Here is a 16,992-nt window from a genome sequence, read left to right on the forward strand (position 1 = left end):
TCACACACATGGGTGGTTCTGGGGTGTCCCAGCAGTCAGACTCTCCCCCGATCAGACACTTATCTCCTATCCTGTAGATAACATATACATCTATTAAAAAGACAGCACATGCCATATTGTGAAAAGGCCATGGCGCATTATTATAACAGATTGTAAGTCCCAATGGGGACGGATCTGATGTTATAGTCAATCTGTACAGTGCTGGAGTATATATCTGTGTTATCTAAATGAATAACTTAATAATATACATAAAAATGTGTATATGTATAATTTTCGTGACATTGGCCTACGTCACTGACTGACCTAAGCAAAGACATGTTTACCTCAATGCCAAAGATAAGGTAAAAGTGAAATACATGCAAAAGAAACTACAATTCATCAGCTGACCCCTAGAGGGCACGTTACACAATGTTACTGACAAGAAACCATAGAGGCGCGTTACGAGTCTGTCGCTGTGTATAATGAACACTAGACGGAAGATATCATTCACACATAAAGGCAGGCTAAAGTCACTGTGCACAATTCCCCGTTTCATACCTGAAACATCATAAACAACTTACTGGAAATTGCCAGAACTAGGCATGGCCGTTCGAATACTGAACGTAAGGTTTTAGCTACGTAGGTGACGTCATGGTTAGATACCACCAATTACAGCGCTTGACTGTAACTTCCGGTGATCGGGAAGCGGAAGTTATTAAGCCTGTGAAGCGCCGGGCAGGTTTGACAGGTAACGGGAGCCGGTGTGGCCGCTTGTGGTGGGCTCCGGGGTATTGTATACTAATGGGGAGTCGGGACTTTCTGCTCCCGCCACTATCTGTCACTGCTGCAGTTCTCTATGGCCTGTACGTTAGGTGTAGGTCAGCCTCTGGTGGCTTCCAGGTCCTAGTAACCGTTGGTCATAGTCTACTAGGCTTGGGCTTTCTACTTTGGGGGGTATCCGCTAGAGGAGCCTATTGTAATGTACAGGGGAGTTATGAAGGTTGCAGCAAATTCCCATTGTGATAGCTTATGGCTGGGGCAGTGTTTCCTAATTAGGATCATCACAGTGTGTCTCCAGCTGTTGCTAAGCTACAACTCCCAGCATGCCCGGACAGCCGTTGGCTGTCCGGGCATGCTGGGAGTTGTAGTTTAGCAACAGTGATGATACATGATTGACAGCCCTGGCACTGCTGACTACTCAACTCCGCTTCTCCAAGTCTTGAACCCGGACAAAAAGCTGAGAAGTCTGCTGGGCCAGGGCTGTCAATCATGCATCTGTTACCTCCACGTGCCCGTATGACCTCCCTACAACGCCTGGGTATGCTCCAATGAGGTGGCAGATGGTCTCCTGAGGGATGTCCTCCCAGACCTGGACTCAAGCATCCGCCAACTCCTGGATAGTCTGTGGTGCAATGTGGCGTTGGTGGATGGAGAGAGACATGATGTCCCAGATGTGATCAATCGGATTCAGGTCTGGGGAATGGGCGGGCCAGTCCATAGCATCAATGCCTTCCTCTGCTGACACACTTCAGCCACATGAGGTCTAGCATTGTCTTGTATTAGGAGGAACCCAGGGCCAATCGCACCAGCATATGGTCTCACAAGCTGTTTGAGGATCTCATCTCAGTCAGGTTACCTCTGGCAATCACATGGAGGGTTGTGCAGCCTCCCAAAGAAATGCCACCCCACACTATTACTGACCCACCGCCAAACCGGTCATGCTGGAGGATGTTGCAGGCAGCAGAACGTTCTCCACGGTGTCTCCAGACTCTGTCACGTCTGTCACATGTGCTCAGTGTGAAACTGCTTTCATCTGTGAAGAGCACAGGGCGCCAGTGGCGAATTTGCCAATCTTGGTGTTCTCTGGCAAATGCCAAATGTCCTGCACGGTGTTGGGCTGTAAGCACAACCCCCACCTGTGGATATCGGGCCCTCATACCACCCTCATGGAGTCTGTTTCTGACCGTTTGAGAGGACACATGCACATTTGTGGCCTGCTGGAGGTCATTTTGCAGGGCTCTGGCAGTGCTGCTCCTTGCCCAAAGGCGGAGGTAGTGGTCCTGCTGCTGGGTTGTTGCCCTCCTAGGGCCTCCTCCACATCTCCTGATGTACTGGCCTGTCTCCTGGTAGCGCCTCCATGCTCTGGACACTACGCTGACAGACACAGCAAACCTTCTTGCCACAGCTTGCATTGATGTGCCATTCTGGATGAGCTGCACTACCTGAGACACTTGTGTGGGTTGTAGACTCTGTCTCATGCTACCACCAGAGGGAAAGCACCGTCAGCATTCAAAAGTGACCAAAACATGAGTCAGGAAGCATAGGAACTGAGAAGTGGACATTGTGATTTCACAGAAGTGTGATTGACTTGGAGATACATTGTGGTGTTTTAGTGTTCCCTTTATTTTTTTGAGCAGTGTATATACAGCTTGAGGGTTATGTGAAGACACCAAACTAGGATATTTTCTTTCTAGGACTATTGCTTTTATATTTTGAAAATATTCGACCAATAAAAACGTTTGCAAAAGTGGTTGTTCTCATTTCATAAACTGATGGTGTATTTAAAGCTATACCATCAGTTCAGGATTGGAGACTGTGGAGGTCCTACCTGTGGGATCACTACTAATCCTAAAACTAAACGGTCACAGCCCTGTTTTTTTTTTTTTTTGCCGAGACCCTTCTGTCTTAGCTCACCCAAGCCACTCACTGTGGCAACTGATGCACAGACTCCCAATCATCACAATTATATCATGTGTGAAAGACAAAGGATTTCTTGAAATCATGACCTGTTGGAGGTACTTGAGGACTGTGCTTGGCTAATACCGCTTTAGGCCAGGGTCACACAGGGTGCATCCACAGCGAATTTCACGCTGCAGGTGCACAGACTGCAGTCACAAGGGGGATTGTAGATCGAGCTCCTGGCTGCGGCCGTGTAGGTGTGTGTGTGTGTGTAATATGCTAGTAGCGGCGGGTAACAACATTGGGAGACCTGCCACTAGGAATGGACACACAGAACTACCTGGCCGCAGCCGGGAGTTCACTCTGCAGTCCCATTTGTGACTTCCGTCGGCGCATCCGCAGCGTGATATACAGTGCAGGTGCGGCCAGTGTAACCCTGCCCTTAGAGTGAGGGCATATCCTAGTAATATACCATCACTTTATGAGATGAGAATGCGGTGATCGCTGTGGCCGGCTGTTAACCATTTAAATCGCGGCTGTCAAAGCTGACAGCAGTGTCTAAAGGTATATTTTAACCTCTGAAGTAGAGATGAGCGAACTTACAGTAAATTCGATTCGTCATGAAATTCTCGGCTTGGCAGTTGATGACTTATCCTGCGTAAATTAGTTCAGCTTTCCGGTGCTCCGGTGGGCTGGAAAAGGTGGATACATTCCTAGGAAAGAGTCTCCTAGAACTGTATCCACCTTTTCCAGCCCACCGGAGCACCTGAAAGCTGAACTAATTTATGCAGGAAAAGTCATCAACTGCCGAGCCGAGAAGTTTGAGACAAATCGAATTTACTGTAAGTTCGCTCATCTCTACTCTGAAGGACTCAGGGCATACCTGTATGCCCTGAGCCCGATCCCGGTGTTTAAAACGGGGTCACCCTGGGCTAATAGCGCGCAGCACTGTTAGTTGTGCCGCGCGCTATTAACTCTTCAGACGCGGCGATCAAATTTGACCACTGCGTCTGAAATTGAAAGTAGACGCTTCCTGGCAGCTCAGTTGGGCTGATCAGGACATCGCGATAAAATCCCGATGTCCCGATCAACTAAGACGCGAGCGGAGACCCCCTTACCTTGCTCCGTCGTGTCCGATCTGGGTTTGATTGCTCCAAGCCTGAGCTACAGGCTTGAGCAATCGAGCCCCTATCTCGCTGATCCGTGCAAAGCTATGGCTTTGCAGGGATCAGGGTAAAAGACCTATGGGAGCTATAGCACTGGGAAAAAAAAAAGTTAACAAAGGTTATTTAACCCCTTCCCTGATAAAAGTTTGAATCACCCCCCTTTTCCCATAAAAAAACAAAACTGTGTAAATAAAAAAAAACATATATGGTATCGCCGCATGCGTAAATGTCCGAACTATAAAAATATATTGTTAATTAAACCGCACGGTCAATGGCGTACACGCAAAAAATGCCACAGTCTAACATAGCGTATTTTTGGTCACTTTTTATATAATAAAAAAATGAATAAAAAGCGATCAAAAAGTCCGATCAATGCAAAAAATGGTACCGATAAAAACTGCGCAAAAAATGAGCCCTCATACCGGCCCGTACGCGGAAAAATAAAAAAGTTATAGGGGTCAGAAGATGACAATTTTAAACGTATACATTTTCCTGCATGTAGTTATGATTTTTTTCAGAAGTACGACAAAATCAAACCTATATAAGGAGGGTATCGTTTTAACTGTATGGACCTACAGAATAAACATAAGGTGTCATTGTTACCAAAAAATGCACTGCGTAGAAATGGAAGCCCCCAAAAGTTGCAAAATGACAATCAGACCCCAACAGATCCGTGAATTTTTTTTCCATTTCGCCTTGGATTTTTTGGTAAAATGACTAATGTCAATGCAAAGTAGAATTGGTGGCACAAAAAATAAGCCATCATATGGAATTTTATGTGCAAAATTGAAAGAATTATGATTTTTAGAAGGTGATGAGGAAAAAATGAAAATGCAAAAACGGGAAAACGCTTGGTCCTTAAGGGGTTAACCATAGGGAGGGGGTGATCCACTGTGGAGGTAGCCAGGGGGTTCACCTCTTCCTTAATGGCTACTGTGAATCTGCATTTGATTGTGTCTGCCTGGAGCAAAGGGAAAAAAAAATTTTTTTTAAAAGTTAAAAAAAACACACATTAACCCCTTCTATATTAAAAAGTTCACAACACCCCCCTTTTCCCATTTTCCATATAAAAAAATATGTAACCACAATAAAAATAAATGTATTTAGTATTGGTGCATGTGTAATTGGCAAAACTATGAAAATATAACCTTATATATACCGTACGGTCAATGGCGTTAAAGGGGTTATCCACCATAAGGTGATTTTAGTACGTACCTGGCAGACAGTAATGGACATGCTTAGGAAGGATCTGCGCTTGTCTTGGGGCTAAAGGGCTATGTTGTGAGATTACCATAACACTGTGGCTAGCTTTTTGTGAACTTGTATTTCCTGTTTGACTTTTCTTTTTTGACTACATATCCCACAATTCCAATTTCCTCCCTCCCACACATCAGTCACCCATAGAAACATAAATGAGCTGCATCCATTCAAAGACCTGTGGTTTTCAATCATGGTGCCTACAGCTGTTGCATTAGTTGCAGATTGATCCCTCTCCCACCAAGCGATCCCTCCACCCATTGAAGCAGACAGACTCCCTGTCATCAGCTGACTAGTGAGTCAGGTCTCGGCCGCATTGCAACCTGGGAAAAATCTGAGACAAAAGTAATTTTGTATGCGGTTAAAGATAAATATTGGGGCAAAAATCACAATAGAATTGTTAGAAAACCGTCACACACAGGTACAGACACTATATTATGAACTACACTAAATTTACAGCCCCTGTAGCATAGTCACATAAAAAAAAATTCCTGGAATATCCTTTCTACTTAAAAAAATATACCAAACCACAGAATTGCCTTTTTTACAACATCATATCCCAATAAAAATGGAGTAAAAAGCGTTCAAAAAGTCCAATCAACACCAAAATGGTACCAATACAAACAGCAGATTACGTCGCAAAAAATGAGCTCTCATACAGCCCGGTAAACATAAAAATGTTAGGGGCCAGGAAACTTAAAAAAATGTAAAAGTTTTGTATTTTTTAAAATTAGTAAAACATGACGGAAACTAAACAAATTTAGTATTGCTGTAATCAGGGCAACCTAAAGTATCAAAATAACATGTAAGTTTGACCACAAGGTAAATGGCCTAAAAAACAAAAACCCCAACTTTGCTAATTTTTTTTTTTTTTTTTTTACATTTCACTTCACATATATTTATAAGGTACAAAACGTGTCAAAAGTTTTGATCTGTCGGGGTCCAAGTGTTCAGATCCTGACCAATTGTTCGAATGAGCAGGGAAAAACATGTAGCTGACTGAGATAATCCCATAGACTTACACTGTAAGCTTGTCTTGCTTAGCAGGCTCTTCTCTCAGCCACTTCTAGCTATTGGTTGTGATCTGAACACTCAGACCCCCAGCCAATCAGAACTTTTGACCTTTTTCTTTAACATTTTGAAAAAAAATTTCAAGTGATAGTGCTCATTAAAAAGACAGTGATGCTTTAGTAGTAACTCTAGTAACTACCGTATTTTTCGTCATATAAGACGCTCCGGCATACAATGTAAAGTATAGGACAGTGATCTTCAAACTGCAGACCTCCAGATATTGCAAAACTACAACTCCCAGCATGCCCGGACAGGTCTGCAGGTGGAAGACCACTGGTATAGAAGGTAGTACCCACATGTCCCCGCCGCTCCGGACCTGTCACCGCTGCCCTGGATGTCGCCCTCCATCGCTGTCGCCGTGTCCCCGTCGCTCCGGAACGTCTCTTCTGCCCGGTATCCTCGCTCTCCGTCACTGCCATGACGTCGCTACGCATGCCGCTCCTATTGGATGATGGGACGGCGTGCGCGTATGACGTGATGACGATGAAGGAGAGCACTGGCCATGCAGGGGATCCTGGCATAGAGCAGACACCGAGGAGGCACATAAGGTCCCTCCCGGTGTCCTGTAAGCTGTTCGGGACGCCGCAGTCCTGAACAGCCAGGTTAGTGCTATTTTCGCTTCGGATGCGGCGTCAGCTTTGATCGCCGCATCTGAAGGGTTAATACAGGGCATCACCGCGATCGGCGATGTCCTGTATTAGCCGTGGGTCCCGGCAGTTGATGGCCGCAGGGACCGCCGCGATAGGTGTGTGTATTCGCCTTATAAGACGCACCAACTTCCCCCCCCCCCCCCCAGTTGGGGAAGAAAAAGTGCGTCTTATACGGCGAAAAATACGGTATATATTTTTTATTATGCTGAAAAGTAGTGAATGCTTGGAACAAACTTTCTGCAGATGTGGTTGGAAAATCAGTAGAAAGTGAATTTAGCATGCCTTGGATAAATATATATATTCTGTTTTTTAATACCCATAAATGTTGCACAGTGGTGAAGTATGGGTTGCCAGCGCACATGACAAGTCGTGTATTGTACCTCTAATCCAGCTTTATGAAACGTCAAGTAAGCAGTGATCTATACAGTGTATGTATTGCTGCTCACATTTAGTTTACCAGGGGGAACAAAAATCATATTTTGTACCCCTAAGAATTTTGCATGAAAAGTTCTCCTCCTCCCGTTATGTCACTTATGTAGAAATCTCCGTACCATCTTAGGAAAGGTTCCCTGCTCACCTCACTGCCAGTTTTTCTACTGCCTTATTGAAGGTATATAGCTCAGCATATGGTTACCTGTGGAATTTTCTTCTGAGTTGATTGACAGCTGTTTATAGTGTTTCTACAGAACATACAGGCATGTAATTCACAGTCGGCATATGAACACATCTGTTAACTTTGCGTGTTTAATACAAGTTTGAGGTTTTCCAGGGCAGGACAAATCCTAGGCGCCTAGAAATCTGGTTAGAAAGCATTACTGCCACATGTGGAATGTTTATTTCAAATGGATATCCTATAAGTTGTATTATCTTTGAATTCCAGCCATGACGTGTACCATTGACAAGATCTTACAGGATGCCAAGACCTTGTTAGAGAGACTTAAAGATCACGACAACGCTGCAGAATCCTTAATTGAACAGTCCAGCTCTCTACATAAGCATGTTGAAGCCATGAAGGAGGTTGGCAATAATTTGCCAGAAAAGGTAGGTGCTTTGCTTACTTTAAAAAGAATGTTGCAGCCCCAACATTTATTTCCCATCCATGTTAGATTGTTGCCATTCAAACTGGTGGGGTTCACACATATCACTAGTATTGGGGAACCCTATCCTCCCTTCCCACCAGCATGTGAGATGGTAATCATTTCCTCAATTCTTTTCCAGTACCAAGAAGATTTGGCAGAAATAAAGGACACATCAAAGTACAAACCACATGTGCTTTTATGTCAAGAGAACACTCAGATTAGAGATCTTCAGCAAGAAAATAAAGGTGACTGTGAACTGTGACAGAAATATGGTTGGATGTCACACTTAGTTAAAAGAGGTCTGGATATTTGAGGGATAATGTAGCTGCACGTCCACTTACACCTATTACTACTTCTTGGTGGTGCTCAGCATAAAGTGGTATATAAGCAATGCATAAATAGAAAAAAGTACTTGCCACTGTAGCATCCAAAATGTCTTTATTTTCTTCGGTACATATAGATTTGCAGCGTTGAGGTGATGGTGTACGGGCAGGGGAGCTGCAATCACAGGCTTTTGCGCTGATTGCAGCTCCCCTGCCCGTACACCATCACCTCCCGCTGCAAATCTGAATATGCACCAAAGAAAATAAAGACATTTTGGATACTACAGTGGTGAGTGCTATAGCCTTTTTTCTATTTATGCATTTATAAATATGGTTGGGGCTGCCCCCATTTTAGTTGAGCAGACAGCCCCAGCAATTGGGGGGAATTTATCAACAGATTTAGAGCCTTTTTTGGTGTAGAAATGTTGCACAAAATTGCTGCTCTACCCCTGAACTGATTTTGACTAAAATGATTTTGGTACACACTTTTTTTTATTTTATGTTTTTTTACTTTGCAGTGGTAGCTGATTGAAGTGCAATTTGTTGCAATGTCTTCAATTATACAACAAACATACACCAGCCCAGACCTGGCTTATAAAACTGGTAGTGGACAGCATTAGAAAAAAAATAAGGCTCCTTTCACACTGCATGCAGTAATTTTTCCGCCACGATGTCCCGTCACTGTATAACGCCCGTAATGAATTACGGGCATATACGTGTGAAAACGGGCAGTTACAAAACCCCATAGGCTGCAATGCAATTTAGTCACGGCCGTCAGGGGTTTTGTAACGGCCGGGTTTCGCAGCTGTAGTGACGGAACTTCTGATGGAAGTTCCTAAACGGAGAAATTCATAGTGTGAAAGCAGCTTAAAAGTCGCACAGTTTTTACGCAAAGGGTTAAAAAGTCTCAAAACAGTTGCAGAGGAAGAACCTTACAAAGTGATGTACTGGAGTGTAATTTCAAATAAATGTGTACTAGCACCATATTTGTTACAGGCCATGTGACCCTTTAATACATTTGATGTACGTACGCATTACCACCATACATAAAAAGTGTAGAAAAATCAACCACCTACCATTTATAATTGTTCCCTAATGTCTTTTGAGACCTGTTTAGGGCACCAAACTAATATGTTGTGATTTTTGCACCTGAGATCTGAGATAACGGAGATGATCCTAGGCTATTAACCCACTAGAGTATCACAGTCAATAGCACCCATAGCAATTACAGGGAGGGAGCTCCATCTGTGATACTATTGGTGTCCATAAATCCATAGTTTGCCAAGGAAGTGAAAACTGCTTTATACATATATGTATATAGATTTTTATATAGAAGAAAATTGTTTGTTTTTTGTACTAAAACATAATAAAGCTATGGATATTTGGCATAAGAGTAATTATACTAGCCCATAGGATAAAAGCAACAAATTGCTTATGCAGCACTGTTTATTTCTTATTTATTTTTTATTGCCACAGAAAACCTCCTATCCTATAGTGTTAGATTATTATTATTATTATTATTATTATTATTTTTACAGACTAGGTAATATGTTGGTTCAGTGTAGATCTAACCTCTGGTACCACCACTTATCCCTCAAACCAAGACTCTACTATTCTCTCCAATATATTCAGCTATTCGGAAAATGTATAAAGTGATGATAATGCAGTCTGCAAAAAAACATTTCAACAGGCAATAATATGTTACTGTTTATTTATCTCTCCCAATTTTACATCTTTTTCAGAGCTCTGGCTGTCTTTGGAGGAACATCAATATGCGCTAGAACTGATAATGAGCAAATACAGGAGACAGATGCTCCAGTTAATAGCAAATAAAAAACCTGTACCTACAGAGCCAGTGCTGGGAGCCCATGAAACCTACTCAACTGTAAGTTCCACATGAATAACCTTAAAGAAGATATCCCATGCAGCAAAGTTAAAAAATAAATAAATACATAGCCATTCCATGGTATATTCACCTACCACACCTCTGACATGTTTGTGATTTTTTTCGGCCCCCATTTACCTGCTATTCAGCTCATAAATTCCAGTTACTTCCTGGTTATGGTGGCTATGCCTGTGATCTCAAAGACTACATTTATACATGCACTGCTCACATTTCCTGCTCTCATCTGCCTGAGCAGAGAGCTTGTTACCACCCCTAACTTATGTTAGTCACTCCCACAGCTCTGCTAGCTCCCTCCCACATAACACTGAGCTCCAATCATAGCCCTATACAGCAGGGTGGCCACGAGGAAACAAAATGTAATCTCAGTGCTCAGAGAGAGGGACCCTGGAGTTGAAGCTGTAGTTTTACACTGTAAAATCACTCCCTCCCCCTCCCCTCTGCTTCTCTCAGTGAAACAGCTTTACACTGGCACAATCACCTCCCCCCTGCTCTGCACTCCTCTCCTCCTCAGCTCTAGCCCCTTAAATCCCTCTCTCCCCAGTTCTCAGTGTGACAGCTCTACTCTCGCAGCTCCCTCTCTCCCTCGCCTCCATTTTCAGTGTGACAGCTCTACACTGGCAGCTCCCTCACCTCCCCCTCTCCTCCGTTCTCAGTGTAAAAACATTAGCAAGGAGAGGGGAGAGAATCAGCCTGTTTGCTGGGGCTGCTATGATCTGTATCAGCCGGCATATAGGCAGTGCTGCTCAGCCAATCACTGCAGAACAAAGGGAGGACAGTGGAATATTCATCAGATGGGAGGGGCTAAGGCCGAGCACAGGGAGCTCTCTGCAGCACAGGGGTTTTCTGGGTAATTGTCACATCACGGCCCCGGGATGCTGCTGATAACCGCCTGAATAGGGGGTCGCAAGTCATGAAAACCTGGAACAGCTGAATTTCCCGTCAGACAGAAAAATGCAGAAAAAGCTTGTTTCCAAGCAGCATTGGTAATGGAAGTGATTTACAAACCTGTATAACTTTACCTTCTGCTCTTAAAGCTGAACAATGTTTTACTGTGAGACATGTCCTTTAAGTCCTACTATTACCTTCACTATATGACATAAAGTGTTAAATGCTCGTGATTTCATTCTCTTGCTGACAGCATGTGTATTAGAATGTAGTATAATTGTTAACTGATATTTTTGTTAAAGGAAATAGAAAGTCATATTGATAGAATATGTGCCATGGGAGAAGTGATGAGAAAAGCCATTCAAGTAGATGAAGGGCAGGCCTATAATATTCAAGAGAGACTTGCCCAGCTAGAGGTAAGGAGTGACCAGCTTGTTAGTTTATTAGATCTATGTATATTCTGAAGTAATTGGTTGTCTTCCTTGAATTAGTGTATTAGTGGTAAATTGCTTCACAAAATACTGTTCATTGTTGCATATTGCTTATATTTAGTCAATCAAAAATGGCAATAAAAAAATTGCAACGTGAAAACACAAACTTAGAGTATTTTAATCACACGTACTGAATCCATTAACTTCAATGGGTAGCAAAATCAGCTGCAGAAAATTTGCAGCAAAAATATGCAGTAGATCCTGTACGTGCGAACGTACCCTTTGTGTGTATCCATGAGAAACTTTGCCACCTTTTTTCTTTTTTTTTTACTATGTGGCCCAGGCTGCATTGAAATAACAAAGCAGCATACTCACCCGGCCCACTCCTGCTGTTCTCAGTTTCCCCAGTGTTCGGTCTTCACTGCGGTCCTCTTCTTCACTGCTTCTGCTCATGTGCCATGTGGGCAGAATATGCACACTTAACATGGAAATCAGCTGCTGAGCAGGCAGAGCACCATGGCAGTGATTGGGTGCTTGGGGAAACCAGCAGTGGAGAGGCAAAATGCCAGGTATGTATACAGCTTTGTTATAGTCTAGGCAGCTCAGACATCATAGTAAAAAAAAAATGCCCCCCTTCCCAGACTACCTACACGTTCAGGTTTTTGTTGCAGTTATTGAATAAAATGTCAGGAACATGAATGGTGGACACTTAATGTATAAAGAAAGACTGAGACTTCTCTTTTGAAATCCATTCCTGGCTTTGTATTTAATAACTGCAACCTGACAGCTAATCCTGATTGTGTGAACATTCCCTCACAAGCAAGCATCCTATAATGTTATAATGTTGTTAGTCCTTTCTCTCTGTACAGTATAACAGGCCTCTGTTCTTACACACATAATCTAAAGGCCCTTCTAAAGTTTAGGGTGAATAAACAAATACAATCTACAAATCTACTGAAAAACAGAACCCAAAAAGAAGCACTACCACCTAAATATATTACAAAGCACATTGATCACTAAATATATCTTTATTATTGTACCGTTACCACCAAAAACATAGACAAAAAGATCCCCCCTAAAACCTTTATAAAATATATAAAACTCCCCAAAAACTGTGAATATACACCGCACAATATAATATATAGATGACAGTACCAGGATGGCTCTTATGTCAATTATATCATATATAGTCCAATAGTAATATTTTCAAATAAACATAGGACTAAATCAGTTTTCCAGGACCCAACATTATACACTCCCTTGTGGAAATGCCTGTATTAACAGGGATCCCCTCAAAGGTGTGTATGATGTTGGCACCAGGTATATTGATTTAGTCCTATGTTTATTTAAATGGGCACTGTCTGATACAATATTTTTTATATGTTGTACATCTTGGTAAAACATTAACCTTATAGGGCTAGCACTCCGCTGTGCTCTCTCCTGTCTGACAGCACTCCTCTGTGCTCTCTCCTGTCTGACAGCACTCCTCTGTGCTCTCCCCTGTCTGATAGGACTCCTCTGTGCTCTCTCCTTTCTGATAGCCCTCCTCTGTGCTCTCTCCTGTCTAACAGCACTCCTCTGTGCTCTCTCCTGTCTGATAGGACTCCTCTGTGCTCTCCCCTGTCTGATAGGACTCCTCTGTGCTCTCTCCTTTCTGATAGCCCTCCTCTGTGCTCTCTCCTGTCTAACAGCACTCCTCTGTGCTCTCTCCTGTCTGATAGGACTCCTCTGTGCTCTCCCCTGTCTGATAGGACACCTCTGTGCTCTCTCCTGTCTGATAGGACTCCTCTGTGCTCTGTCCTGTCTGATAGGACTCCTCTGTGCTCCCTCCTGTCTGATAGTAGTCCTCTGTGCTCTTTCCTGTATGATAGCACTCCTATGTGCTCTCTTTTGTCTGATAGCACTCCTTTGCTCTCTCCTGTCTGATAGAACTCCTCTGTGCTCTATCCTGTCTGATAGCACTCCTCGGTGCTCTCTCCTGTCTGATAGGACTTCTCTGTGCTCTCTCCTGTCTGATAGGACTCCTCTGTGGTCTATCCTGTCTGATAGGACTCCTCTGTGCTCCCTCCTGTCTGATAGGACTCCTCTGTGCTCTTTCCTGTATGATAGTACTCCTATGTGCTCTCTTTTGTCTGATAGCACTCCTCTTTGCTCTCTCCTGTCTGATAGAACTCCTCTGTGCTCTCTCCTGTCTGATAGCACTCCTCTGTGCTCTCTCCTGTCTGATAGGACTTCTCTGTGCTCTCTCCTGTCTGATAGTACTCCTCTGTGCTCTCTCCTGTCTGATAGTACTCCTCTGTGCTCTCTCCTGTCTGATAGTACTCCTCTGTGCTCTCTCCTATCTGATAGCACTGCTCTTTGCTCTCTCCTGTCTGATAGCACTCCTCTTTGCTCTCTCCTGTCTGATAGCACTCATCTGGGCTCTCTCCTGTCTGATAGCACTCCTCTGTGCTCTCTCCTGTGTGATAGGACTTCTCTGTGCTCTCTCCTGTCTGATAGTACTCCTCTGTGCTCTCTCCTGTCTGATAGTACTCCTCTGTGCTCTCTCCTGTCTGATAGTACTCCTCTGTGCTCTCTCCTGTCTGATAGCACTGCTCTTTGCTCTCTCCTGTCTGATAGCACTCCTCTTTGCTCTCTCCTGTCTGATAGCACTCATCTGGGCTCTCTTCTGTCTGATAGCACTCCTCTGTGCTCTCTCCTGTGTGATAGGACTTCTCTGTGCTCTCTCCTGTCTGATAGTACTCCTCTGTGCTCTCTCCTGTCTGATAGTACTCCTCTATGATCTCTACTGTCTTATAGTACTCCTCTGTGCTCTCTCCTGTCTGATAGCACTCCTCTGTGCTCTCTCCTGTCTGATAGTACTCCTCTGTGCTCTCTCCTGTCTTATAGTACTCCTCTGTGCTCTCTCCTGTCTGATAGTACTCCTCTGTGCGCTCTCCTGTCTGATAGGACTCCTCTGTGCTCTCTCCTGTCTGATAGCACTCCTCTGTGCTCTCTCCTGTCTGATAGCACTCCTCTGTGCTCTCTCCTGTCTGATAGCACTCCTCTGTGCTCTCACCTGTCTGATAGCACTCCTCTGTGCTCTCTCCTGTCTGATAGCACTCCTCTGTGATCTCTCCTGTCTGATAGTACTCCTCTGTGCTCTCTCCTGTCTGATAGTACTCCTCTGTGCGCTCTCCTGTCTGATAGGACTCCTCTGTGCGCTCTCCTGTCTGATAGGACTCCTCTGTGCTCTCTCCTGTCTGATAGGACTCCTCTGTGCCCTCCCCTGTCTGATAGTACTCACCTGTGCTCTCTCCTGTCTGATAGTACTCCTCTGTGCTCTCTCCTGTCTGATAGTACTCCTCTGTGCTCTCTCCTGTCTGATAGCACTGCTCTTTGCTCTCTCCTGTCTGATAGCACTCCTCTTTGCTCTCTCCTGTCTGATAGCACTCATCTGGGCTCTCTTCTGTCTGATAGCACTCCTCTGTGCTCTCTCCTGTGTGATAGGACTTCTCTGTGCTCTCTCCTGTCTGATAGTACTCCTCTGTGCTCTCTCCTGTCTGATAGTACTCCTCTATGATCTCTACTGTCTTATAGTACTCCTCTGTGCTCTCTCCTGTCTGATAGCACTCCTCTGTGCTCTCTCCTGTCTGATAGTACTCCTCTGTGCTCTCTCCTGTCTTATAGTACTCCTCTGTGCTCTCTCCTGTCTTATAGTACTCCTCTGTGCTCTCTCCTGTCTGATAGTACTCCTCTGTGCGCTCTCCTGTCTGATAGGACTCCTCTGTGCTCTCTCCTGTCTGATAGCACTCCTCTGTGCTCTCTCCTGTCTGATAGCACTCCTCTGTGCTCTCTCCTGTCTGATAGCACTCCTCTGTGCTCTCACCTGTCTGATAGCACTCCTCTGTGCTCTCTCCTGTCTGATAGCACTCCTCTGTGATCTCTCCTGTCTGATAGTACTCCTCTGTGCTCTCTCCTGTCTGATAGTACTCCTCTGTGCGCTCTCCTGTCTGATAGGACTCCTCTGTGCGCTCTCCTGTCTGATAGGACTCCTCTGTGCTCTCTCCTGTCTGATAGGACTCCTCTGTGCCCTCCCCTGTCTGATAGTACTCACCTGTGCTCTCTCCTGTCTGATAGTACACCTCTGTGCTCTCTCCTGCTGTCAGTGTAATACTGAGAGCCCTTAATTGAATATAGATTGGATATATGCAGTAGTATTATAATATATAACTATCTCTTTAAGGACAAAGTGCAATTTGATATTAACACTGTGTAACTATATATTTTGTATAGTTATTCTGAGGACATATTACTATTAGACTATATATGACATAATTGATATAAGAGCCAGGTATCCTGATACTATTATCTTTAGGTGTATATACCCAATTTTTTTTGTGTTTTTGTTTTCTTTTCTCAGTTTTTTTTTTTTTAATCAAATAATCTGACCTGTGGCATTTTTATTCAGTGTAGTATATAAAATCTATTTGTACCCAATATTGCTTTCAGTTTGGAATATCACATGGCTTGTACATAAAATAATAAACAGTTTCTTTTCTGAATATTATCAGCTGGAAAACAAGGAGCTTCAAGCAATTCTGTCGGTGAGCAAAGAGTCCTTACATTTGGGTAAAAATGAGTCGGAGTGGAATTCATTAGAGAAATCCTATTGACATCTTTCTAATAACAAGACAGTCATCTTACATTTGGCTGGACCTTCAACCTTGATGCTAAGGAGGCTGTTTCCTTGCCCTACACATACACAAGCTAGCACTGGTATGAGTGTTCCACTGCCTTGAAAGGGAAAATGTTCTGCACTGAGGAGTGTGCTGACTCAAGAAGATGAAGAAAATTGCTTGTTTATGTGAACTTGTAGTAAAGACCACATTTCCTGCATAGAAACATTGTGGACTTCTGACAATGATAATAATAGATGTTTTATTTAAATATATACAGAGAAAAATAAGTATTGGTATAAATAAAAATTCTCCAAAATAATTGTTTTATTTCTCTCATCAATCAAAACTCTGATAGCAAAGAAATTAGGAATAAATATAGAAGTAAGCTGTTTCAGTGCCATACAAAAGAGTGCATACTGCAAATGTAATTACTAACAGTGTGTGTTTTATATTTTTGTTTCTGTATATACTGGCCTTTACACCTGGTTTTATATATATACATTGCAAGCAACTTGTTTGTTTCCATATACATAATCATTAATCAGGACCATTAGACCAATCAGGCATCAATTTTTTCAGAAATGTTTTTCAAAAAATGTTTGCTTTTCTGGCCATAATGTCACACATGATGTTTTAGAAGTTTACTGCTAAACGGAGAGGATGTGCGTCAGTAAGAGTTTTAACAGATCTCTTTTATTAATTATTATATGTTTCTGACATCACAACCTTACTCACAGGTGTCACATTGTATCTGAGACCTGGCTTTATAGGTGTACAATTGCCAGATGATAAAACACCCCTGTCGTGAACACACCTCCTTGCCTTAAGTGCAATGTAACAGACCTGCACAGAGAATTGGTTTGTATTCAGACATGGTTATAAGTTGTAAATGCTACATTAAATTA

At 43.3% G+C, this 16,992-nt stretch overlaps 1 protein-coding gene across 4 annotated transcripts; it reads left to right on the forward strand.

Moving 5' to 3' along the window:
• Window positions 1–459: 459 nt before the first annotated feature.
• Window positions 460–16,406, forward strand: SIKE1 (suppressor of IKBKE 1). 4 transcript variants are annotated; one of them, XM_056560729.1, is made up of 6 exons: window positions 460–602; window positions 7,683–7,843; window positions 8,021–8,126; window positions 9,947–10,089; window positions 11,298–11,411; window positions 15,980–16,406. In XM_056560729.1, the coding sequence occupies exons 2-6, from the start codon at window positions 7,685–7,687 to the stop codon at window positions 16,079–16,081; spliced, it is 624 nt and encodes a 207-aa protein (XP_056416704.1). In that variant the 5' UTR covers window positions 460–602; window positions 7,683–7,684; the 3' UTR covers window positions 16,082–16,406. The 4 variants fall into 4 exon arrangements, with proteins under 4 accessions (XP_056416704.1, XP_056416708.1, XP_056416707.1 ...); XM_056560733.1 differs by lacking the exon at window positions 460–602 and adding an exon at window positions 640–727; XM_056560732.1 differs by lacking the exon at window positions 460–602 and adding an exon at window positions 739–755.
• The last annotated feature ends 586 nt before the right edge of the window (window positions 16,407–16,992 follow it).

This window comes from Hyla sarda, chromosome 2, assembly GCF_029499605.1.
Source record: "Hyla sarda isolate aHylSar1 chromosome 2, aHylSar1.hap1, whole genome shotgun sequence".
Taxonomy (NCBI): domain Eukaryota; kingdom Metazoa; phylum Chordata; class Amphibia; order Anura; family Hylidae; genus Hyla; species Hyla sarda.

Excerpts from the sequence above, each read along its gene's own strand:
- SIKE1 (XM_056560729.1), top strand. The coding sequence starts at position 7,685 with ATGACGTGTACCATTGACAAGATCTTACAGGATGCCAAGACCTTGTTA. Across the intron at positions 10,090-11,297 it reads CCCATGAAACCTACTCAACT|GAAATAGAAAGTCATATTGA; the intron begins GTAAGTTCCACA and ends TTTTTGTTAAAG. Across the intron at positions 11,412-15,979 it reads AGAGACTTGCCCAGCTAGAG|CTGGAAAACAAGGAGCTTCA; the intron begins GTAAGGAGTGAC and ends GAATATTATCAG.